The sequence below is a fragment of the Adiantum capillus-veneris genome, chromosome 1, assembly GCF_014529385.1.
Source record: "Adiantum capillus-veneris isolate H3 chromosome 1, ASM1452938v2, whole genome shotgun sequence".
NCBI classification, from domain to species: domain Eukaryota; kingdom Viridiplantae; phylum Streptophyta; class Polypodiopsida; order Polypodiales; family Pteridaceae; genus Adiantum; species Adiantum capillus-veneris.
The window spans coordinates 35,691,195-35,716,468 of NC_140931.1; the positions used below are offsets into that span (position 1 = coordinate 35,691,195).

At 50.7% G+C, this 25,274-nt stretch overlaps 1 protein-coding gene across 5 annotated transcripts in view; it reads left to right on the forward strand.

Annotated features, from left to right (window-relative positions):
• Nucleotides 1-23,897, forward strand: part of LOC147464544 (poly(ADP-ribose) glycohydrolase 1-like) — a 98,714-nt gene extending 74,817 nt beyond the window's left edge. For 2 of the 5 annotated variants that reach the window (XM_086515452.1, XM_086515461.1), the window contains exons 10-12: nucleotides 9,225-9,287; nucleotides 9,367-9,517; nucleotides 17,907-18,518. In XM_086515452.1, coding sequence (XP_086371578.1) covers nucleotides 9,225-9,287; nucleotides 9,367-9,517; nucleotides 17,907-17,926 — 234 coding nt within the window. In that variant the 3' untranslated portion in view covers nucleotides 17,927-18,518. Of the gene's footprint in view, nucleotides 1-9,224; nucleotides 9,288-9,366; nucleotides 9,518-17,906; nucleotides 18,519-23,874 lie in introns of those variants that run through there. The other 3 variants (XM_086515471.1, XM_086515474.1, XM_086515467.1) reach the window with 2 other exon arrangements.
• The last annotated feature ends 1,377 nt before the right edge of the window (nucleotides 23,898-25,274 follow it).

Consider the following 25,274-nt stretch of genomic DNA (forward strand, 5'->3'; position numbering starts at 1 on the left):
AGGAAGCTTGTGAAGCTGTAATCGAAGAAGTCCCATCGTCTGTGAATGTCAAAGCTGGTGAAACCCCGAGGGATTGTTGCAAAAGGAGAGGTCTGAACCAGAAGTGACGTCCTCGGGTGGGGGTGTCCCTCCCGAGCCATCCGACTCGTAACGAAAGCACTACCAAGAGATCGTCTCGTTGCAGATGTGTGTCCAGTTCCCTGCGTCTGAGGAGGAGTGTGGGATGGGTCGGGAGATGAGGTTGGGGGCCCCACCCGGGAGAGAGGAGGAGTGGGAGGTCAGGGTGAAGGTGGAGGAGGAGGCGACGGAACAGAGGCGTTTGAAGGTATCGCTGGCCTCTGTCGAGGTACCAGCATGTGTCCTCGGTACCTGTCTGTTGGGCATGCTCAACCTTGGAAGGTTGCGCATGTGTTGTGGGTCGAGATCTCCAGTGAGGACAGGCCTTTGCTAAGTGGCCCATCTGTCTGCAAATGAAGCACTGATTCGGGAGACCCGAATACTCCACACTTTGTTTGATCCAACCGCTGCTCACACGAGGCAACAGTATCACCTTCGGGAGGGAGTGTGTCACAAACAAGAACCCGCGCATTAGGTACACCTCCGCCCTTGGCCACACCTAAAGTTGTAGTGCGTAAGTATTACTGTCAACGGTTTTTATCGAAAACTGCTCGCTACTGCTGCTCCCCCCCCCCCCCCCCCCCCCCCCCCCCCCCCCCCCTTTTACTGTTGCGCCATCCCTCTCCCCCCCCCCCCCCCCCCCCCCCCCCCCCCCCCCCCCCGCTGCCCCCCCCCCCCCCCCCCGCGCCCCCCCCCCCGCCCCCCCCCCCCCGCCCCCCTGCCCCGCCCGCGCCCCCCCTCGCCGCCCCCTGCGCCCATCCCCCCCCCCCCCCCCGCTCGCTGCACCCCCGCACAGCCCCCCTCCCCCTCGCCCCCCCCCCCCCCCCCCCCCCCCCCCCCCCCATCCTCTTCGCTCCCGAAGGCCCTCTGCACCCGGCTCGGCAGCACTTTCTCTTCGGAAAAGTGCCTGGCTGACTTGTTTGCAGGTTTCTTCTTCGCCGCCCGCTTCTTCGACTCAGCAGTAGACACAGATGGAGGCTCCAGCTTCACCTCAGAGGGACTTGCCTGAAGCCCCCTCGCCCGACCCCGCTGAGCCCACCATTCGACTTGCTCTTACGCCGGCAGAGCAAGCGAGCCTTGCCACAGAGGTAGAACGCTTGCAGGCGACTTCTGTCATCTGCAAGGTTCTCGGCACTCGTCCCAGCAGAGGAGAGCTGCGAGACCTTCTCCAGGCCCGCCTCCTCGTAGAGCTGGGCAAGATCTTGGATGTCCAGATTCTCGGACGGGGGTACTACCAGATTGAGTTCGAGACTTCCGAGATGGCCTCCAAGGTCATAGCTATGAGTCCATTGGCCATCCGAGCATCACGCGCCCACTTTCGACAGTGGCGACATGGTTTTGACTCGTCTTCGGATGTGCTAGTAGAGGAGGCGGACATCCCCATCTCAGTCTGCTTTCCGGGTTTACGGAGGGAGTACCTTCCACTTCTCTCCAGGATTGGCTCCGCCATCGGAACTGTCCTGGAGACACCTCGTACGGCAGCATCAGTAGCTGCCAAGGCGGCTGGCATCCCTTCAGTTCGAGTTTTGGTCAGAGATACCCACACGCTCCCGAAGGTCATCCTTCTGCCTCGGGTGAGTGGGGGTTGGTTTAGACAGAGTGTGGAGTACTCGGGTCTCCCGAACCAGTGCTTCATTTGCAGGCAGACTGGCCACCTAGTGAAGGCCTGTCCACGGAGGAGACCACGACCCGCACCCTAGCCTCAGCCCCAGCCTGCCAAGGCTGGGCCGCAGCCACAGCCAGCGACAAAGCACAGATTCAGCGCCACCCTCCGAGCCTGGGGCTCCAACGGAGGAGGGGTGGCAGCAGGCCCGTGGCCGTCGAGGCCAGGGGCCACAGCGATAGCCTGGCACTCAGAGTGGCCCCCAGGTGCCTACTCAGCAGCAGTGGGTTCCCACGGGGAACCGCTTTGGTCCTCTTGAGCAGGAGGAGCCCCCTACGCCAGCCACCACCTCCGCTTCACCCTCGCCAGCCGCTCCGCCTTCCGATCTTCCCTCCTCCTCCTCATGCCCTCCCCCGCCCTCTGCTACCGCTCACTCCCCACCTCGCCCCCCCCATGTCTCTGCCGCCCCACCCCGCTTCTCCTCTCCCCCCCCCCCCCCCCCCCCAGCCCCTTCTCCCCCTCCTCCTGCTTCAATACCACAATCGGCTCAGGAGACTGGACCCTTGCCGGCGGCCAGGAGATCTCTTGGCAGCGCCTTCGCCACGAGTCGCCTAGCGAGAGAGGGTCAGCCCTTCATGCGGCCCCCATTGCAGATTCAGACTTCTCCTCTTGCAGCTATCCCTCGTGGTTTGACGAGCTTTGACCTCCGACGCCGCTGGGATTTCTTCGATTACGGGTTTACTCGTTTTCTTGGCGATTCCGCAGCAGACCACGAGGCAGCATGCTTCAGAGTCCACGCTTTGTTCCTCGCCGCTAGGGGGACAGAGGCCTTGGACTCAGCAGTTGGTTTCTCCTTCCCCCTATGTGGCAGGACTGAGACAGAGTGGTCCCTCGACTCAGTGGTGGGATGGTTGCATACACAGGTTCTCGAGTTCTCTCACCACATGGGAGAACTTGGCGTTACAGATTTGCTGCAGACTTTGTGGCCACTGGCCAAGTTTGCGGTGACACCCCCAGATTTTGCAGGATGTAGACACATTGTGGTGTACTTTTTTGCTGATACGCAGTGTTTGCCTTGCTATGTATTCATTCATGAGGACTCCTGGACAGAGGAGGTTGCTTTACGCACGGCTCGCTCTACTTGGGCTTGGACCAGGCACTCACTGCAGTCTCGCCTATCTAGAGGACGCTCGGATGCGGATTACTCCCCATCCAAGCCTGCTTCGAAGATAGCTCGTCTTGCTGCTGCGGCAGCATCTGTTCTCTCTCGCTCCCCATGAGGATCGTCTCGTGGAACGTGCAGGGACTAGGTGGGCCCCAGTTTCAGCGACAGCGGGGCCGATTGCGTCAGGAGCTTCAGCGTTGCCTTGTGGGAGGAGAGATTGATCTCCTTATGCTTCAGGAGCACCATTTGTCTGAGAGCCGCATTCGGCGATGTGGTCAGATTTTGCGTGGACGCTATGATACCTTTTGGTCAGGTGCTTTTGGACCTGGAGGCATCCAGGGTGGGGTATGTATGACTATTGCGGACTCATTACAGCAGGTCATTGTGGGCAGAGGGATTATTGTACCAGGCAGGGCTCAGTGGATTACTATGCAGGTGCAGGGTAGCCTTGTGGGTTTCCTGAACATCTATGCGCCCAATGTGGCGAGTGCTCGTGCAGAGTTTTGGTCACAGATTGTTGAGTCTTTGCCACAGGTTGACCAGTGGTGTGTAGGAGGGGACTTCAACATGTTGGAGGACCCTTCTGACAGGATCGGAGGCAGCCATGCTACTTTGCATGGAGTCGAGTTAGCAGCTTGGGAGAGGTTTTGGATGACGTTGAGGGTCTCGGATACATGGCAGCATTCTGGCTTTGTGAGGCCTCCAGAGAGTCTTGCCTTCTCTAGATCGGACCACAGAGTGGGAGGAGTGAATCTATCGCGCATAGATCGCTTCTACACTAGTGACCACTTCAGTGACTTGGGGGGATCAGTGGGCATCCTGGCAGGGACATCCTTCTCGGACCATGCACCAGTGATCCTCACAGTGGCAGACAGGCAGAGGAGTGGGAGCACGATGCTTCGCATCCCAGAGCTGGTCTTGTTGGACTCATCACTCAGAGAGAGGGTCGAGGCTCTATGGACAGAGGGCATGGACAGCCAGGCTCCACCTGCAGACAGAGTGGCCTCAGGCCTAGCTCAGCTTAGCCACTTCTTTCTCCAGGAGTCTTTGGCTCGACGGGCTGCAGCGAGAGAGGAGGAGCAGCGTCTCAGACGAGGCATTGCTTCACTACAGAGGATGCAGGAGCAGCATCCAGACAGTCCATGGTTGGAGGAGCAGCTACAGCAGGCTCGACAGGAGCTTGTTTGCACAGAGGAGAGGCGCCATGAGTTTGCCTTCCACCGACAGGCATCTCAGTGGACTCAGGTGGGTGACAGAGTGACAGGTGTTTTTTTTGAGACAGTGGGACCTCGGCACTCGCATGCCAAGGTCAATCAGTTGAGGAGACCCGATGGGTCAGTTGTTTGTGAGCCAGAGGATATGCGTGCAGTTGCTACTGACTTTTACCGTGAGCTACTGTCGGCTGAGCCCGAGTCAGAGAGACAGGATGCATGCAGAGAGCAGGTATGGGCACAGATGCCTTGTCTTGTGACTGAGGAGATGCGGCAGAGGCTTGAGTTACCTCTTCAGCTTGAGGAGCTGCACACGGCTCTTAGGGCCCTCCCTCGTGGTAGCTGTCCAGGTGAGGATGGGCTGACTTTCACCTTCTTCTTGGAGTACTGGGACCTGCTTGGCCCAGATCTTTGTAGTGCCTTTCAGTACATTCTACACACAGGAGTGATGCCGGATAGCATGAGTGAGGGCCTGATTTCATAGTTACCCGGAACGCGGAACGGGAACGGCGACGGGATCTCCGCGGAACGGGGGAACGGCTAGGGGTTCGGAACGGGAACGGCGCGGAACGGGAGGTATAAAAAACACCCAAATAGTGCATTTTTTAGCTCCTTGTGTTTAAATACAAGGAGTATTAGAGTGCTTTGACTCTAATACTCACAAAAAACTCGTTTTGAAGACCATTCAATCTTGCTATGACTAGATGATGTGAGAGAGAGAGAGAGAGAGAGAGAGAGAGAGGGAGAGGGAGAGATTTGAGAGAGTGGGAGGGAGAGGAAGAGAGCTTGAAGACTTAAAGCCTTGAGCCTTGAGAGAGTGAGTCTTGAGAGGGAGAGATCTTGAGAGTGTGAGAGGGAGAGAGCTTGAGCCTTGAGGATTAGCTTGTGGAGAGAAAGGGGGAGGGGGGTGCATTTTATGAGTCCTTGAGGCCTTGCACACTTCAAAAAGAAGCCCAAAAATTTACTTCAATTTTTTCAATTTTTGCCAAATTTGTTTGTAGCCGTTGGCCGTTCCAGGGGCATTCCGGAACGTTTTGGGGGCGTTTGGAACGTTCCAGAACGGCCGTTCCGGTTTGCACTGGCAACCCGGAACGTCAAACGTTTCGGGACGTTTCGGAACGTTCGGGAAGGGAACTGCCCCCCCGGAACGCCGGAACGGGGGCTAGGGGGCGTTCCCCGGTAACTATGCCTGATTTACCTCATTTCAAAGGAGGGTGGCTCCTTGGATGAGATTCGACAGTGGCGTCCCATCACCATTCTCAACTCAGCCTACAAAATTCTTGCCAAGGCTCTGAGTTTGAGGATTCAGCCACTTTTGGAGAGCCTTATACATGGGACTCAGACAGGTTTTGTCAAGGAACGCAGTATCCTTGACAACATCTTCACTTTTTGGGAGGCTTCTGCCCTTGCACGGCTCCGTGGGGAGGACCTTGTGATTCTCCTTCTCGATTTTGAGAAGGCATACGACAGAGTTGACTGGGACTTTCTAGAGGGCACGCTACGCAGGATGGGCTTCTCAGAGGCTTGGATCAGAGGGGTGTCAGCTTTGTACAGGCAGGCCCACAGTCAGGTGCTTTTGGCAGGAGGTAGAGGTGAGCGCTTCATGCTCACACGATCGGTCAGACAGGGTTGTCCTCTTGCCCCCTTTCTCTTTCTGTTCTATGCGGAGGCGATGAGCAGATTTTTGGTGTCATAGCAGGTTGGTTTGAGGGGCTTAGCACTCCCTATACGGGGAGATGAGCTTTTGGACGCTGAGTTTGCCGACGACTCAGCCTTGTACTTAGAGGGCGAGGAGGCCAATTTACACAGATGTGGGCAGGCCTTGGAGACCTTCTGCTGTGCATCGGGCGCACTGATCAACTGGAGAAAGACAGCGGCTTTCTCAGTTGGTAGTACTCCTGTGCCAGATTGGATGCCAGGAGAGGGTTTGAGGTGGATTTCCCCAGGGACTGCAGTTCGGTACTTGGGTTGTCAGGTTGGTTTGGATTTGTCCCCCGAGCAGCAGATTGCTCCTCTTCACCTGTCCATCAGGAGAAAGCTGTTACATTGGAGCTCAGCACGACTTTCGCTGGCTGGTAGAGTAGTAGTTGCCAACCAGGTGTTGTTGGCGACTATGTGGTACATCACTTCTTGCTGGATCTTCTCGAGTTCTTGCATCAGCCAGGTAGAGAGGTTGATCAGGAACTTCCTTTGGTCTGGCCGCGACACTCAGATTGCCCGAGCCAAGGTGGCTTGGTCGGTCATCACACTTCCTTGTTCTTAGGGAGGGCTTGGGATCATTGATCCAGCACAGCAGAGCAGAGCAGAGCCCTTCTTGGGAAGTTCGTCGTCAGAGGACTTCTTCCAGGCGAGGAGCCCTGGAAGGAGTTCTTGTTGCAGAGGCTTCGTGCCAGGGTGCCTCAGTCAGGAGGCCCTTGGCAACCTTCGACCAGATGGATCTTTACAGAGTTGCGCCGAGTTGGTTTGAGCAGGAGACTGGAGGACCGATTCGCTGTGAGTTTGCTTCGTTCTTGGGAGATATTGCGGCGTGGCCTAGAGCAGCGACAGCCGACGTGCACGGAGGAGCGCCTCCGGCAGCCCCTCGTCTAGAACCCCATGGTTAGCACTCAGAGAGGCCACTTGGTTGGGAGTAGGCCTCATGTTTCTTGGGGTCCCATGGCAGCAGGTCCAGCGCGCTCTCTAGGTGACTGGCTAGACTTCACAGGTTTGTCAGAGGAGGTGCAGGTTGTCCAGCTACAGGGCATGAGAGGGGTTCAGAGCATGTGTCAGGACATCTCAGAGTCAGTTCCAGCTGATTGGCTCACGCCTCTCGAGCCAGTAGCACCCCGGTGGATGGGAGCCGTCACACGACTGGAGGTTCTCATTTCAGTCAGGGCTTGCTCAGAGACTGTCCCAGCCTTGTTATTCGAGCTTCAGGGTGGGGGACGATTACAGAGAGTTGCAGTAGAGGCCCCGCAGATAGCAGAGTGTTGTTTCCAGAGGATCCGAGTTGTGGGCATCTGTGGGAGGACTTGCGTCATAGACCCTGACCCAGCAGCTCTTGAGACAGGACACTGGAGGCTATGGGCTTGGGAGTGCTGTCCACTGGCACGAGTACAGTGGGATCCTGGTGAGTGGCTATGGAGGGACCCATTCTCTTCTGCAGACCGCCCAGGAGTCCCTTTCTTTCAGTACACTGTTCGGCTTGGACGTCATATACTTGCAGCACAGAGAGAGGCCCGCCCCGCTGCAGCACGTCATTGGTAGGAGGAGGGTCTCACAGTTGAGTTCTTGGTAGCTTTTTGGCAGCGGCTGTGGGACTCCGGACAGTCGAGGCGCGTCATCTTGTTCCAGTGGTTGGTTGCACACAGAGCCACAGCAGTAGGGAGCTGGCTTGTACATAGTGGTCTCTCGGCCGCATGTACAGCCTGTGACCAGTTGGTGGAGAGTCAGCGACACTGTCTTTGGGACTACCCCTCGGCCCCGCAGGTGTGGCTACGAGTTCTTTGGCTGATGCCTGCCCTCTCCACGGCTCGACAGTACACTTGGGGGGCGGCGGCTTGGTCCACCCTCACGGGCCCGGCACTTCAGTTTGAGCTATCTTCCACCAGCAGGATGATAGTGATACAGGGGGGTCGACCTACACTCCAGCCTGCTACAGACCTTACTCCACAGGAGTGGAGCAGTGAGAGAGCGGAGTGTTGGGAGCTCATCAGCGGCCTAGCTCTCTGGTTCATCTGGCGGGCCCGTTGCTTCCGCATCTTTGAGGCTCGCCGTGTACCACCAGCGGAGACTGTTCGTGACTTTTGGCTAGAGCTGATCCACACTCTCAGAGGACAGCTTGAGGGACTACAGGGCAGCTCCGACCGCATGCGGGAGCGCCGCGAGGCTTTCCTTCGTCTCTGGCGCCCTGGGCCGTTTTACTCCATGGTCCAGGGGGTGCTCAGATGGCACTATTGTCCACCTGTGTGGCTTTTCCCTCCTCCCATCTCTTGATTTAGCCCCATTGTATATATGCTGTTTTTTCATTGGGAGAGTCTCCCCATCATGTTTGTTGTAGCCCTCTCTTGCAGAGGTGGATGTAGCCCTATGGGCAGCTTTCATTAACTAATAGAAGGATCTTTTTCTCGAAAAAAAAAAAAAAGTTGTAGTGCGTGGTGACTCTAGAACTGTAGTAGAGGGAGGTACTCTCTCCTTAGGCCTGGGAAGCATATCAAAATAGGCAAGTCGGCCTCCTCCTCAAGCACATCTGTAGTAGGGTCGAAACCATGATTCCATCGTTTGAAGAGCTGCTCAGATACCGAGCGGGCTCGTCGATATCACCTTGGCCATCATCTCTGGAGATTTGAACTCTTATCTGAGAATACCCTCTCCCGAGGATCTGGACATCGGTGATCTTGCCCACTTCGGAGAATAGTCGGGCCTGAAGTAAATCCCGAATCTTGCCTCGGCTGGGTCGAGTGCCAATAATCTTGCAGATAACCAAGGAGGCTTGCAAGCGTTCCACCTCGGCCATCAAGCTCGCTGGCGAAAGAGCAAGTCGAAGGGTCAGCTCTGCGGGGTCGGGTGAGGGAGTCCTTCTATGGTTGAGCATGGGCCACCATTCTGTGTCTGCTGGTGTCAACGAGGGGCCGAATGGGCTGCGAATCAGCCCCACAACAAAGGAAGCGGGTGAGCAGGTCGAGGGAGCGTGAGTCGGGAAAGGGGCTGGTGGGCTTCTGTGGGCAGCGCTAGGTGGGAGAGGGCTGGCGGGCTGTCGAGGGCAGCGCAAGGCGGGAGAGGTGGGGTGGCGTGCTGCTGATAGCAACGCAAGGAGGGGAGGGGGGGCTGGTGGACAGGTGAGGGAGGCGTGGCGAGTAGGGGGGGATCAGCAGCAGCGAGCGCGTGCCCGAGACCGCTCCAGGACATTTCATGTTGACTCTTTGTTAATGTCTTTTTTATAAGAAAGCTTATGTACATGCATAGACATTATAGTTCTGTAGCTGCTTTCTTGTGGTAACAGACAGGCGGTCAGATTAAGCTCCATAGACAGTTGGCAACCATTAACTGATGGAAGAATTAGGGAATGTGCCTTCAAAACAAAGGCATACTAATTAGGACTATCCACGAAAATTTGAGCAACTGTTCTAATACGCATTTTGCGCCTCAGGCAGGTCGGCCATTCCTGTATTATTACACTTTTGGTTGCTCCCATGGACGCAAGCTACAACAGGTGCTGTAAAGCATCACCTCAGAAGCTTTTAAACTTAATAGTCCGTTTCCAGTTCTGATAATTTGCAATTTTGGTCCAGGTAGCAGATTGGATTCTAAATGAAAAATGGGTTGTTGGAGAGTTGTGGGGATTGCTGGTTGAATTTGGCAAAAAGAAACTCGAAGGAATTAATAGAAGGGGGCTGTTTGATTGGCTTGTACCTCATTTATCTAAGCAGAACGGTGCAACAGGTATTGTCTAAAATCCAAAATTTTGCTTCTTGCTCAATTCGCAAAGGTTATGATCCTTAAATCCAACATCCACAATTTCACTTTTGTGTAATACAAATCCTCTTGGCCAAGGTGGTTCCAAGCAAGCACTATCTTCAGTATACGCTGATCTAAATATGCCATCAACAAAAACCTAGTAGTATAAAGGACGACCTCGTACTGTTTTGAAATCTCTTTGCAACTTCGTGGATGGAGAGACTTTTTTTTTTTCCGTGAAAAAGATCCTTCTATTAGTTAATGAAAACTGCCCATAGGGCTACAACCACCTCTGCAAGAGAGGGCTAAAACAAACATGATGGGGAGACTCTCCCAATGAAAAAACAGCATATATACAATGAGGCTGAATCAAGAGATGGGAGGAGGGAAGAGCCACACAGGTGGACGGTAGTGCCATATGAGCACACCCTGGACAATGGTGTAGAAAGGCCCAGGGCGCCAGAGTCGAAGGAAAGCCTCGCGGCGCTCCCGTATGCGGTCGGAGCTGCCCTGTAGTCCCTCAAGCTATCCTCTGAGAGTACGGATCAGCTCTAGCCAAAAGTCACGAACAGTCTTTGCTGGTGGTACCGGGTGAGCCTCAAAGACGCGGAATTAGTGGGCCCGCCAGATGAACCAAAGTGTCAGGCCACTGATGAGCTCCCAACACTCCTCTCTCTCACTGCACCACTCCTGTGGAGTAAGCTCTGTAGCAGGCTGGAGTCTAGGTCGCCCCCCCTGTATCACTATCATCCTGCTGGTGGAAGATAGCTCAAACTGAAGTGCCGGGCTCGTGAGAGTGGACCAAGCCGCTGCCCCCCAAGTGTACTGTCGAGCCGTGGAGAGAGTAGGCATCAGCCGAAGAACTCGTAGCCACACCTATTGGGCCGAGGGATAGTCCCAAAGACAGTGACGCTGAGTCTCCACCAAATGGTCACAGGCTGCACATGCGGCCGAGAGACCACTATGCACTAGCCAGCTCCCTACTTCTGTAGCTCTGTGTGCGACCAGCCACTGAAACAAGGTGACGCGCCTCGGCTGTCTGGAGTCCCACAGCCTCTCCCAAAAGGCTGCCAAGAACTCGACTGTGCCCCCACCCTGAAGCTCGAAGAACAGGGCTGGGATAGTCTCTGAGCAGGCCTTGACTGAGATGAGAACCTCCAGTCGTGTGAAGGCTCCCATCCATCGGGGTGCTACTGGCTCGAGAGGCGTGAGCCACTCAGTTGGAACTGACTCTGAGATGTCCTGACACATGCTCTGCACCCCTCTCATGCCCTGTAGCTGGAAACCCTGCACCTCCTTTGACAAACCTGTGAACTCTAGCAAGTCACCTAGAGAGGGCGCTGGACTTGCTGCCATGGGACCCCAGGAAACATGAGGCTGACTACCAACCAAGTGGCCTCTCTGAGTGCTAACCATGGGGTTCCAGACGAGGGGCTGCCCTAGGCGCTCCTCCGTGCACGTCGGCTGTCTCTGCCCCAGGCCACGTCGTAAGAGCTCCGAAGATCGAAGCAAACTCACAGCGAAGCGGTCCTCCAGTCTCCTGCTCAAACCAACTCTGCGCATCTCTGTAAAGATCCATCTGGTCGAAGGTTGCCAAGGGCCTCTTGACTGAGGCACCCTGGCACGAAGCCTCTGCAGCAAGAACTCCTTCCAGGGCTCCTCACCTGGAAGAAGTCCTCTGACTATGAACTTCCCAAGAAGGGCTCTGCTCTGCTGTGTTGGATCAATGATCCCAAGCACTCCCTGAGAACAAGGAAGCGTGATGACCTGCCAAGCCACCTTGGCTCGGGCTATCTGAGTGTCACGTCCTGACCAAAGGAAGTTCCCGATCAGCCTCTCTACCTGGATGATACAAGAACTCGAGAAGATCCAGCAGGAAGTGATGTACCACATAGTCGCCGACAACACCTGGTTGGCAACTACTACTCTGCCAGCCAGAGAAAGTCGTGCTGAGCTCCAATGTAACAACTTTCTCTTGATAGACAGGAGAAGGGGAGCAATCTGCTGCTTGGGAGACAAGTCCAAACCAACCTGACAACCCCAGTACCGAACTGCAGTCCCTGGGGGAAATCTGGCACATGAGCACTACCAACCGAGAAAGCCACTGTCTTTCTCTAGTTGATCAGTGCGCCTGATGCACAACAAAAGGTCTCCAAAGCCTGCTCACATCTGTGAAGATTGGCCTTCTGACCATCTAAGTACAAGGCTGAGTCATCAGCAAACTCAGCGTCCAGTAGCTCATCTCCCCGAATAGGGAGTGCTAAGCCCCGTAGACCAACCTGCTGTGACACCAAAAATCTGCTCATCGCCTCCGCATAGAACAGAAAGAGAAAGGGGGCAAGAGGACAGCCCTGCCTGACGGAGCGTGTAAGCGTGAAGCGACCACCTCTACCTCCTGCCAAAAGCACCTGACTGTGAGCCTGTTTGTACAAGGCTGACACCCCTCTGATCCAAGCATCTGAGAAGCCCATCCTGTGTAGAGTGCCCTCTAGAAAGTCCCAGTCAACTCTATCATATGCCTTCTCAAAATCGAGAAGAAGAATCATGAGGTCCTCACCACGGAGCCGTGCCAGGGCAGAAGCCTCCCAGAAAGTAAAGATGTTGTCAAGGATACCGCGTTCCTTGACAAAACCTGTCTGAGTCCCATGTATAAGGCTCTCCAAAAGTGGCCGAATCCTCAAACTCAGAGCCTTGGCAAGAATTTTGTAGGCGGAGTTGAGGATGGTGATGGGGCGCCACTGTCGAATCTCATCCAAGGAGCCACCCTCCTTGGGAATGAGGTAGATCAGTCCCTCACTCATGCTGTCATGCATCACTCCTGTGTGAAAAATGTATTGAAAAGCACTATAGAGATCTGGGCCAAGCAGGTCCCAGTACTCTAAGAAAAAGCTGGGAGTCAACCCATCCTCACCTGGACAGCTACCACGGGCCCTAAGAGCCGTGTGCAGCTCCTCAAGCTGAAGTGGCATCTCTAACCTCTCACGCATCTCCTCAGTCACAAGACATGGCATCTGTGCCCAAACCTGCTCCCTGTGTGCATCCTGCCGCTCTCTGGGGCTCAACAGACAGTAACTCACGGTAGAAGTCAGTAGCAATTGCACGCATATCCTCGGGCTCACAAGCAAGTGACCCATCGGGCCTCCTCAACTGACTGACCTTGGCATGCGAGTGCCGAGGTCCCACTGTCTCAAAAAAACACCAGTTACTCTGTCACCCACCTGAGTCCATTGAGATGCCTGTCGGTGGAAAGCAAACTCATGACGCCTCTCCTCTGTGCTAGCAAGCTCTTGTCGAGCCTGCTGTAACTGCTCCTTCAACCATGGACTATCTGGATGCTGCTCCTGCATCCTCTGTAGTGAAGCAATGCCTCGTCTGAGACGCGGCACCACCTCTCTCGCTGCAGCCCGGCGAGCCAGAGACTCCTGAAGAAAAAAATGGCTAATCTGAGCTAAGCCTGAGGCCACTCTGTCTGCAGGAGAATCTTGTCTGTCCATGCCCTCTGTCTAGAGAGCCTCTACCATCTCTTTGAGTGCTGAGTCCAACAAGACTCTCTCTGGATCGTGCTCCCACTCCTCTGCCTGTCTGCCACTGTGAGGATCACTGGTGCATGGTCCGAGGAGGAGGTCCGTGCCAGGATGCCCACTGATCCTCCCAAGTCACTGAAGTGGTCACTAGTGTAGAAGCGATCTATCCGCGATAGATTCACTCCTCCCGCTCTGCGATCCGATCTAGAGAAGGCAAGACTGTTTGGGGGCCTCACGAAACCAGAGAGCTGCCATGTATCCGAGACCCTCAAAGTCATACACAACCTCTTCCAAGCTGCCAACTCGACTCCATGCATAGTAGCATGGCTGCCACCAACCTTGTCAGAAGAGTCCTCCAACATGTTGAAGTTCCCTCCTATGCACCAATGATCTGCCTGCGGCAAAGACTCAACAATCTGTGACCAAAACTCTGCACGAGCACTCGCCACATTGGGCGCATAGATGTTCAGGAAACCCACAAGGCCACCCTGAACCTGCATAGTAATCCACTGAGCCCTGCCTGGCACAATAATCCCTCTGCCCACAATGGCCTGCTGCAATGAGTCCGCAATAGTCATACATACCCCACCTTCGATGCCTCCAGGTCCAAAAGCAGCTGACCAAAAGGTAACATATCGTCCACGCAAAATCTGACCACATCGCCGAATGCGGGCAGCAGCGGCTCTCACACACATGGTGCTCATGAAGCATAAGGAGATCAATCTCTCCTTCCACAAGGCAACGCTGAAGCTCCTGACGCAATCGGCCCCGTTGATGCTGAAACTAGGGCCCACCTAGTCCCTGCACGTTCCATGAGACGATCCTCATGGGGAGCGAGAGAGAACAGATGCTACTGCGGCAGCAGCTAGACGGGCTATCTTCGAGGCTGGCTTGGATGGGGAGTAATCCGCATCCGAGCGTCCTCTAGATAGGCGTGACTGCAGTGAGTGCCTATCCCAAGCCCAAGTAGAGTGAGCCGTGCGTAAAGCAACCTCCTCTATCCGGGAGTCCTCATGAATGTATACATAGCATGGCAAACACTGCGTATCAGCAAAGAAGTCCACCACAATGTGCCTACATCCTGTTGAGTTTGGGGGTGTCACCGCAAACTTGGCCAACGGCCACAAAGTCTGCAGCATGTCTGTAACTCCAAGTTCTTCCATGTGGTGAGAGAACTCTAGGACATGTGTATGCAACTATCCCAACACTGAGTCGAGGGTCCACTCTGTCTCGGCCCTGCCACAGAGGGGGAAGGAGAAACCAACTGCGAGTCCAAGGCCTCTGTCCCCCTAGCGGCAAGGAACAAAGCATGGACCCTGAAGCAGGCCGCCTCATGGTCTGCTGAGGGATCACCGAGAAAATGAGTGAAGCCGTAGTCAAAGAAGTCCCAACGGCGCCGGATGTCAATGCTTGTCAGACCACGAGGGATAGCTGCAAGGGAAGATGTCTGTATCTGCAGAGGGGGCCGTAAGAAAGGCTGACCCTCTCTCGCTAGGCGACTCGTGGCAAAGGCGCCGCCAAGAGATCTCCTAGCCGCCGGAGAAGGCCTTGCCCCCTGGGTCGACTGTGGAACTGGAGTAGGAGGGGGGGGAGCGGTGGAGAAGAGGGGCGGGATGGGGCAACAGAGGTAGAGGTGCGAGGTGGAGAGGCAATGGGAGCAGAAGGCGGGGGAGAGGATGAGGAAGAGGGGGGGAACTCTGGGGGGGGGAGAGGCTGTCGAGGGTGAAGCGGAGGTGGGGGCTGGAGCAGGGATCTCCTCCTGCTCAAGAGGACCAAAGCGGTTCCCCGTGGGAACCCACTGCTGTTGAGTAGGCGCCTGAGGGCCACTCTGAGTGCCAGACTGACACTGTGGCCCCTGTCGTCGTCTACCATGGGCCTGCTGCCGCCCCTCCTCCGCTGGAGCCCCAGGCTCGGAGGGTGGCTCTGCATGTGGATGCTGTGTCGTTGACTGTGGCTGCGGGCCAGCCCTGGCAGGCTGGGGCTGTGGTGCAGGTCGCGGCCTCCTCCGTGGACAGGCCCTCGCTAGATGGCCCATCTGTCGACAAATGAAGCACTGGTTCGGGAGGCCCGAGTACTCCACACTCTGTCTAAACCACCCCCCACTCACCCGAGGCAAAAGGATAACCTTCGGGATCGTGTGGGTGTTTCTGACCAAAACTCGAACTGAGGGAATGCCAGCCGCCTTGGCAGCTACTGATGCTGCCGTACGAGGTGTCTCTAGGACAGTCCCAATGGCTGAGCCGATCCTGGGTAGAAGTGGTAAGTACTTCCTCCGTAAACCCGGAAAGCAGACCGAGATGGGGATGCCTGCCTCCTCTACTAGAACATCCGAAGCCGGGTCGAAACCATGTCTCCACTGTCGAAAGTGGGCACGTGATGCTCGGATGGTCAGTGGACTCATAGCTATGACCTTGGACGCCATCTCGGAGGTCTCAAACTCGATCTGATGGTAACCCCGTCCGAGAATCTGTACATCCAAGATCTTGCCCACCTCTGCGAGAAGGCGGGCCTGGAGAAGGTCTCGCAGCTCTCCTCTGCTAGGTCGGGTGCCGAGAATCTTGCAGATGACCGAAGTCGCCTGCAATCGCTCTACCTCTGCGGCAAGGCTCGCTTGCTCTGACGGCGAGAGAGCAAGTCGAATGGTGGGCTCAGCGGGGTCGGGCGAGGGGGCTTCGGGCGAGTCCCTCTGTGGCGAAGCTGGAGCCTCTATCTGTGTCTACTGCTGTGGCGGAGAAAGAGTGGGTAAAGCAGTTTTTCTGCAAAGGGACCCCAGCAGGCACTGTCGAAGAACCAGCATTGCCAAAGCCAATTGACAGAAGAACCACGGCGTGAGAAGAAAAAACAGTACGAAATGAGCCACGCGCAGGGGGGGGGGGGGGGGGGGGGGGGGGGGGGGTGTTTCAGTGAATGAAGAGGGGTGGGGGAGGGCGGGACAGGGAGCGTAGCGAGGCGAGGGTGAGGGCAGCGAAACAAAGGGGGGGCAGCGGGCAGCGCAGGGCAGCGGGGGCTGTGAGCTGCCGGGCAGGGGCAGGGGCAGCGCAGTGGGCAGCGGGCAGCGGGGGCTGAGGGCGGGCAGGGGGAGGGGCAGGGCAGCGGGAGCAGGGGCTGAGGGTGGGCGCAAGAGGGGGGGGGGGGGGGGGGGGGGGGGGGGGGGGTAGCGCTAGGGAGTGCAGGTGCGAGGGGGGGGAGCGGCAGCAGCAGCGAGCCAGCGTCTACGTCTTGCGAAATCAGCAAGAGGGGATTTTATATCGCTATACCAGAAAAAGATTGTGGATGGAGAGACTTGTATCAGAGCAAAGAGGGTTCCTGACTGATAGAAACCCAAACTAATGGACTTGTCTGGACATGCAGGTCTTCAAACAGGCTCACAAAATTGCGATACTAAATCCCTATGCTCCATAGACAATGTTTGGCTGTGGAAGTAGGTTTAGCATGTCCACGTGGCACACAGTGTCATAGCCAGTGTGCACGTGACAATTTATATTGGCCAATATCATGATGATATAGTAACATGGCATTTTCCATTCCCTCTTTGGCATGGTGGGCTAGCGTGTAGACAAGTAGAATCCTATCACATTCGGCCTTACTGAACATGAACAACCAATCTAGATGTCTTGCTTATATGGAAAATGCCCTAGGCACAAAATCTCATGATCTTGTCTCTTCCACTCGTGTGGCATCCAAAGCCATATCCAATGACCAAGGGACAGGGTCTCAGGTGTTGAATGGGATAGTCCCAGTAATGTAGTCTATCATACAGAACCATAGTTACAGGGAATGGCCATTTTCAGGTCTCCGTCCCCGTCCCATTCTAGCTTCCCGTTCCGAATCTCCATTCCGTGTTCTAGACATGAGTATCTTTAACAAGGAATGGCATTTCATGCCAGTTGCTGTTCCCCGTTCCGCGTTCCAATTTCTCGTTCCAGGTAACTATGTACAGAGCTCTTGCATGGTATGTCTCAAACATTGATAGAGATGAGGTCCTGCCGATTGTGGAACATCTCCCCACGTCCTCGTGCTGTCCTCTTCCAAAGAAAGTCGTTAGTTACCCTTGCTTTATTTACACAATGCTTTTGAAGAGTTGCATTGCCTGGCAATGCATATGATTGTCTGAGGCCCATATTTCAACAGGGAGGTCTAGCTGCATAGCTGGAGCTGTTGGTCCATGTTTCACGACACTCCTCATGGACCAATTTCTTTCTCTGAGGAGATAGTGCACTGATGCATGTAATAGCATATCCAAATTTGAGGAGCCCATCAATTGGGCTCATGGGTCTAAACTAAAGCAAGCCATGATGGACTCGTGCATTGCCATAGACTCTTGTGGGGTTACCAGCATAGTGGTGCTTAGCTTAGGATGTCAAGGTGGATATCAGATGGTGTACCTCTCATATGCTTATAAGATGGATGAAAGGATGAATATAAGGGATATTGTACCTCTCGTATGCTCACAAGCCATAGGAGAAAGTCAGATTTGCATGATCTTTGGAGTAATTCTGCCTTCAAACAGGAAAGCCTCAACTTCCACCCAAGGGCATGTCTCCTAACAAGACAAGACCATAAATGACCAATTCATGCACTCTCTTATGCAAGAATTTTTTCTCCTAAAGTCCTCTATATCTTAGGCAGAGCTGATCGGCAGACTGTGTACTTCGGTTATTAATGCGATAAAATCTTAAGCTTTGTTTCAGGGTGTGAATTGATTACATGTATTTTCAAAAATGTATATATGTACCTGCACGTGTTCACACGCACACGCACACGCGCACACACACAGATGCATACGCACTCGCGCGTGCACACTCGTTTGGGGAGAAAGCCTTTGTGTCAACTTCTATTACTGCATACAGAGAACGAGATAAGGGGTTAAAAAGAACGAGTGGGTATAGAGAACTGTCCTGTAACCATCGCTCTCCTCTGTTGATATATCCGGGATACACGCAAGCTAAAGCAGATATTGGAAGTTGTCATGGTCGTGTGGTTTTGACATTTCATACACCCTTGTTGGGTGTGCAATTTGAATAATGGGCATCAACTGATTTGTCGGATATTTTTCAGCCCTATGGACAACAGTAGGGCTTGTTGTACACACATACTAGTGTATAGTACACTATGACCTTTCTTAACTCATATGGTGGTGGTACATTTTTTATGCCATGTCCACATAGTTCTTTGCAATAAAGATGCCCACATATTTGAGACTCCTCAATCTTTGTGGGCATGGTAATGATGCCTTAGGGGTGATGTGACCCTGTAAGCTCTTTCTCTGCACTTTTATGTAGCCTTGGATTCTTTTCAACTTACTCCTTTTGAAGTTCTAGCTACTTTTTCCGTGGATGAAAGAAAGTATGCTTGGAACATATGGGGCTTCTATGTATTGAGGGGCTCTGGCTCTTCTAGAGCATGTATGCATAATTATAGAAATCAAATTTACCTACGTGGGCAGTTCTCACATTAACAAATTCTTTATGAGTTGGGCTTGACTTGAAATGCATTAATTAATAATGGTTGGATAACGATATGGATTTTTTCTTTGAATAGTTTGTTTTTGCTATCACTTTTGGGGAATGTTGATAGTCTATCGGTTTTGTTTTCAGAAGTAGTTGGATTTTGTTTGAGGACTGTGATCATGATGGGATTCTCAAATGTGTTTTTGTGGCTACCATTGTCTTTTTGGAGATTAGAATGTGTATGATGGTGCTAGATGCTCTCAGAATAGAGGGGAATGGCAAGAGTGAACAAAGTGGTGTCTTAACTTGGTGAATGATCTGAAATAGGGTGTCTTTCAACCATTCAAAGACTCAAAAATGGCAAAAAAAATTCCTGCATAAATTTTGAGAAATTTAGTGTAAAAATCGTTTTAAAAAAAAGCTCAAATGTTTCAAAATTTCCTCTTGAAATCATAAAAAGGAATTGTCTGGGTGAGAAAATGAAACACTGACGATTTTGAAGACAATTATCAGTCAATCAATATTCAATGTAAACCATCTCCTTTTATAAAATTTATGAGAAGGAATATGTACTTTGTGAGCAAATGCGTGCACGTGTGTCTTGACAAACATCATGGACAAAATATATTGAGCAGAACTAATGTATGTGTAGGGTTACAAGGGTATGGCTTCACTTTGCTCCAAACTAAAACTGCGTAATTTCAATGCATTGATTATTCAGCTTGAACAAATTTATTTTATCAGTAGACCCAATTTTCATAGAAGTAGATGCAAGATTGTAAAATTCATGAAAAAACTTAAAGATTTGCATAAACCATGAGTTAGAATATGTGTATGTTCACTCCAACACACATGGATAGGTCTTGAGCAAAGGTCTTACCTGTTGCTTCTTCCTTTTATTGTTCTTACTTCTTGGTTTGGCGATTTAACAACGAAGAAGAAAATAAAAAAAGAAAAGCATCACTTGTTAAATTTTAGTGGAAAAAAAGTGATTCCCATTTTAGTCTCTTAATACTTGTGAAGGCCTACAACTCAAAATAGAGAGGTTACCTGAAAAAGATGAAGAATGAGGTCAAGTAAGAAGAGAAGGTGCTCATTTTTTTTTCTCTCCTCCACAAGACACCACCAATCGAGCACTTATACAAAGACATCAATCACTGATCAATCACATTTCTATTGAGGTCCTTAGATACAAAGACATCAATCACTGATCAATCACATTTCTATTGAGGATCAAGATCAGTGTAACAATTTAGCAATCACATCTAGACTGAGCTGATCTTTTCACAGATTCTATTGATCTACTATACCCATGGAAGAAATCTTAGGCTATGCACCATCCTTCAAAATTGTTGGAAAGCAAAAAGGTTGCGTCTCTATCCTGGCAAAGAAGGCATTTGCATACATGTGAAAGGTGTAGATGACACCACTTTGGTTTACTAATAAGCCCATCATCAAGTGTGTATGTGTAATCAATTGTTGAGATTTTATGTAAGTTTTTTTTGCACGAATAAGTATCAATAGATTAAGTTTATCACAGATTTGGACATGATGGTGTGGTATTTGACACTTAATGCCAGTGAGGGAGTTGAACAATAATGCATGTGTTTAATTTATCATGGTCAACCCCTTCCAATCATTTAAAAAATAAGTTTATGGAATCTTTGATTTTTGGGGCAATACAAAATGGCTTTTGTCCAAAGCCCTTTGGTCAAAATTTCCATAGAAAGCATTGCTATAAATCTCTCTTAAATGGTGTGATTCATCCTTTTAGCAACTTCATTCATAGCACGTGTTTTAAGGTACAGTAAAATTGTTGTACATGCTTGATATTCTTGAATATGAACCATTCCCAAAGGTTGTTGTGTAACCCAAATCGTCAAGCTGACCAGTAGATCTCAAATCCTTTGCTAACTGGGGACATGTCTGACATTCTTGAATATGAACTTTGTGCCATTATGTAAAATCGTCTTATTGTCTCTATCACCATGTATCTCTAGCACACAAGCATCACCAAGATTCGATGTGCTATGTGTATGTGCATAAGAAGAGAACCACACTCTGTGAGGTGTAACATGTAAATTGGCTTCAAAGTCTGTGACCCAATTTTGATCAAAGTTGGTATCTTTTGCAACAAGAGCATATGGGCTAAGATCTGTTGCAAAGATATCTGAGGGAGGTGGTGTTGGGCTATAGGCGTTATGCCTCTGCTTGCAGTCGGACGGTTGACTGTCCACCCATTGTACATCTTTTCTTATTCTTCATATACAAAAGAATAAGGAGCTCCTCACCATTTAGAGGTTTTCTCCACCCACAAAGCATGGTCTTGCTTCTCCCCTTTCCCGCATGCACCGCGCACAGACGCGTTGTGGTATTTCCATATCCGACAAGCTGTGAAAGCACGAAGCTAGGCAACCTCGGATCGGATCAATATGATGCAGATCCGGCAAGGAGAAGTCGGATTGATGGAGATTGGCGGAGCTCGGAGATCCTACGCGTGCAACCTCTCTTGAGGAGATAGAATCTTGAGAGAAGTCCGGTATCTCTGCAAGGAATAGAATCAAAGTCAGGATCTCGTGGTCGAGTGTAGGCTATGCTAAGGTTGGCATTTTAGCTTGGACAATTGAGCAAGTACAGAGTGCTGGGAAGTAGAGCAAGATTTGAGCTTGGGACAAGTAAGCAGAAATTAAGGGAGTGGACACAGTTTGAATCGAGGAAGTGTAGCGGCACTGGAAGGCAAGAAAGAGAGGAATTGAGCTTGCAGTAAAGCATGTCGAGAGCAAGAGTGAAGCAGTGAGAATCGGGAAGCCAATGAGTTGTGTGCAGGAAATGTGGGCAACATAGCAGCGCAATTAGAAAGCAGGTAATCAAAAGCTCATAATCAGGGAGCTGTGAGCATAAGAGCTCACGAGCTGCTAAAAATTTAGCTAAAGAGAATTCGGCAGCGCTGAACAAAAGCAACACCGTGAGCAGCAAATAGAACGAGTAGCGTTGGGGAGGCTGTGTGTGTGGCATCCACACACCCCACACTCACAGGCATCTTGCTACAGAGTGCAGAGAGAGCGAGAGAAGCTATAGATAGTAAGAAAAAAATTAAACCTTTTTTTTACTCTCTTTAAGAGCGTGTTCCACACACTAGTTCGTGCACCGACGAGCGAGAAGAGAGAGGATTCGCGGCGTGTCGCACGCACTTAGAGGCAGTTCACATGAAGGTGGGGTTGGCAACTAGTTGGCAACCGGCAACCGGGTGCACTCAAGTTCAGGTGGAGGCTTCCTTGAGGACCTTTTTGTTTTGTTGGGAAGAACTTTTTGTTTTGTTGGGAAGAAAAAAGACAAGAGAGAGAGTGGAAAAGGTGAGCGCACGTTTCTATAAAAAGCTCCCAAGGGATTCTTTTGATAAAACACTTCTAAGAAAAGGTGGTCACAATTTGTCTTTTTCTTTGGTTGCATTCTTGCTTCTCCTCCCAAGGGTGGAGCCAAAAAGGAACCAGTTGCAAACTTGTTGCCAACCCCTTCTCAAATTTTTTCCATGTGAACAAAATGGTTTCCAAAAAGTTGCCAACTAATTGCCAACTTGTTGCAAACCATCTCCTCATGTGAACTGGCTCTTATATTCTTGTTCTTGGTTAGAGAGGGAGAACGAGATTCTTGGAGTCTATTCAGATTAGCACTTCATGGCCTCGACGGCTACGACTTTGGCGACATTAGCTCGGAGTGATAGAGTGTGTGAGAGAGAGACATTGGCATCTCTTTGATTCTTGATTCTTGACATCGGTTCTCGATTTTCGACATTGGCTCTCAAATTGGAAGCTGAACGGGCTTCAAGCATAGGTAGTTACGACATCAGTGAGTGCTTCTATTTGCAATGAAAGGCAACATCGTCCTTTTTTCTTGGCCTCGAGCAGGAGCGAGAGAGAGCGCCTTGGCTCTTCCCCAATGTTGCCTTGCCATCGGCTTTCCTCCCCCGCCCCATTCCGGAGCGGATTTGATATAAGCATGGCTCTTGGACGGTGTTTACGACCACATGCGATTGGTTGTGCTGTGTTTGTTTTTCTGGTCGATGTGCTTTCCGATCGACGAGGTAGTGTGCGTCAATTTCCAATATATTTTTCTCACAGGTTGCACATTCTTTGTATTGCAGACTATGCGGCACATGTACTGCTAATGTATGACTGTGTGGGGCATTCCAAAGAGTGGTTTAACATGGTTTTGTGCAGTTTATGATTTGTATGCTTATGCGAATACAACTTGAGCTAGGTATAACTCATAAGTAGCAGGTTGATAGTTGTTTTTTGGATAGGCAATCATCCATAGAGCCACTCATTCAAAAGTGAGTCAGTCTGCCACGCTTTTGGGAGTGCACGTATACCATTTGTGGATCTATTTTTTGAGACATTGTCTATTTTCATGCAATTTTTGTGAGATTTTTGAGTTTTTACTCAGTTTTTAGGGAGAACTCTGTCGGATTTTTCACAGATTCTCGCCATGTTCTATGTGCATCTACAATTTTACTCTCTGATGGTTTAGTGGTCGAGTTTTAACTCCCACTTTGTTAGGTTTTATTAGTTTGAACGCAATTTAGTGTTCTTGTATCCATTTTCGTAGGAGTGTGAGTTGCATATGCTCATGTGGCTATAGATTATAGACAGTCATAGGTTTCACAGGTCTTTTACAGATCTTTGCAGGTAGTTTTCTTGTGGGATGTGTTTTGAGCTTGTTTGATCACCACTTGCATATATGGTTATATGCTTTACGCTTGGTTGATCTGTTTGTCCTAAATTGTATGCCTACAAATATCAGATTGTGGAGCTGGTTTTATGCATACGTGAGCATCGCTTTTGATGCGATTAATCATGGTTTTCATGATTGTGTAGTGATTGAGTGATCTCCCACCTTTGTTGCCATTTTGGCACAATTTATGGTTGAGTTTGATATCTTGCCATAGTTTGGTTTCGTGGCATCCATATAGCAGACATGTGTGACAATTCAAATTCTATAATAATAACTCGCGAGAGACAACAGTCTGGCACTTGTCGGTACTTGCGATGTTGGCATTGTTGTTACAAAGAGCACATTAGATGCCACTGTTTTAGAGGTACGAGGCAACATCGGAGATCTATACGTGACGCAAATGAGGTTTAGACACATGCTACAGTGGTGGCTTCATATGCTAGTGACGGTGATGTCACATTTGCCTTTACCGTTCCTTTTGCTTACATGTCTTCTAGAGGTGACACTTCTCCCCGTTGGTTGCTAGATGAGGATACAATTTTTCACGTCACACCACATTGTGAGTGGTTTAGCACTTTCTTTAGTGGGATCTTTGGTTGTCTATACTTGGCTAATGGTTTGACGTGTGACATTGCAGGTGCATGATATGTTTGCTTGTTATTGCCTATTGGTGCATCCTATACGCTATGACATGTTTCTGAGCTGAGATAGAGCTTGATCTCAGTGAGACAGTTAGCAGATTGTTCCTCAGCTAAGATAAACCTTGCTTAGAGAGCAGTATTTTTAGATGCATTGCGGATAATTAGTGATTGCCAAGGAATCTTGCAATGGCTTGGTATGTCCTATGCATATGTCCCAGGTATGAGACATGGTCTCAATTTAGTTGTTGGAATATGTTGAGCAAGAGACGAGACGTGTCTCATTTGCGGGTGAGCTTCACCATGCTCACGAGATATATACATCTTTTCTTTTTCTTCATATACAAAAAGAATAAGGGGCTCCTCACGATACTTAGAGGTTTGTTCCACCCACACACATGGTCTTGCTTCTCTTCTTCCCTACACGCATTGCGCCGCACCGCACCGTGCATACATGCATCCTCACTGCGTACTTTCAAGTAGGACCTCATGCATATCTGGAGTCTCAGGAGACTCTATCAGACGGAGATCCTTAATCTAGCTTTTCCGCTTCCATCACTCTCAGATTTCTTGTTGTTTCTTGTTCTTGTATCTTTGCAAAATTGTGCAATCCTTTTTCCTATGGTCTTTCTTGTGGCAATGGTAATACTCAACGTTACATATAGATCTTTTAGATTTGTTGTGTGAAGTCTAACCATCTTTACTCTTGCCACAATCCTAATTATGATCCCTCTATTTATACGAAATAGCAACATAAGCATCACGTTGCTTAGCAGACGCCATATATTTCATAAGAATCTCTTCACTGAGTAGCCTTGCTAAACCATCATTGTAAACCAATTTTCTCTCAGGCGTAGAGTTACTTATGGCTATGCAAAAAATGTATTGTGAGGAAGGTAGAGAGAAAAACAAGAAGATAGAACATGCCTCTTTGTCAAAATTGAATCCCTGTGACGTGGCTGATTGAAGAGTATGTTGAATGCATTTAAGTGTTTAGAAACTATGTCGCTTTCTTTCATTCAAAGCTCAAATAACTTCTTCATCAAGTAAACCTTATACTTGTGTTCTTGCTCTCATACATATTGCATAACTTTTCTCATAAGGCTTTAAAATTAGCCCACTCTATACATAACCTATAGCAATGTCTAGGTTCTCCAACAAACCTATATCACCAAAGAGATCTCAACATTCAAGAATTCCCCAGCTCAAAAAGAAAAAGAGAGCCTCACCACGACCCTCCAAAGGATTAGTAGAGACGAATATAGTGAAGCTCAACAATTACTATCTTCTGACGAAGTCTAAAAGAAGGTCGAGACTACCAAAATGCCAAAGTATGGCTCCACAAACAATACATGAGAGTAGTGTCTCCAATTTAATATACATGAGTGCTGTAAAACTA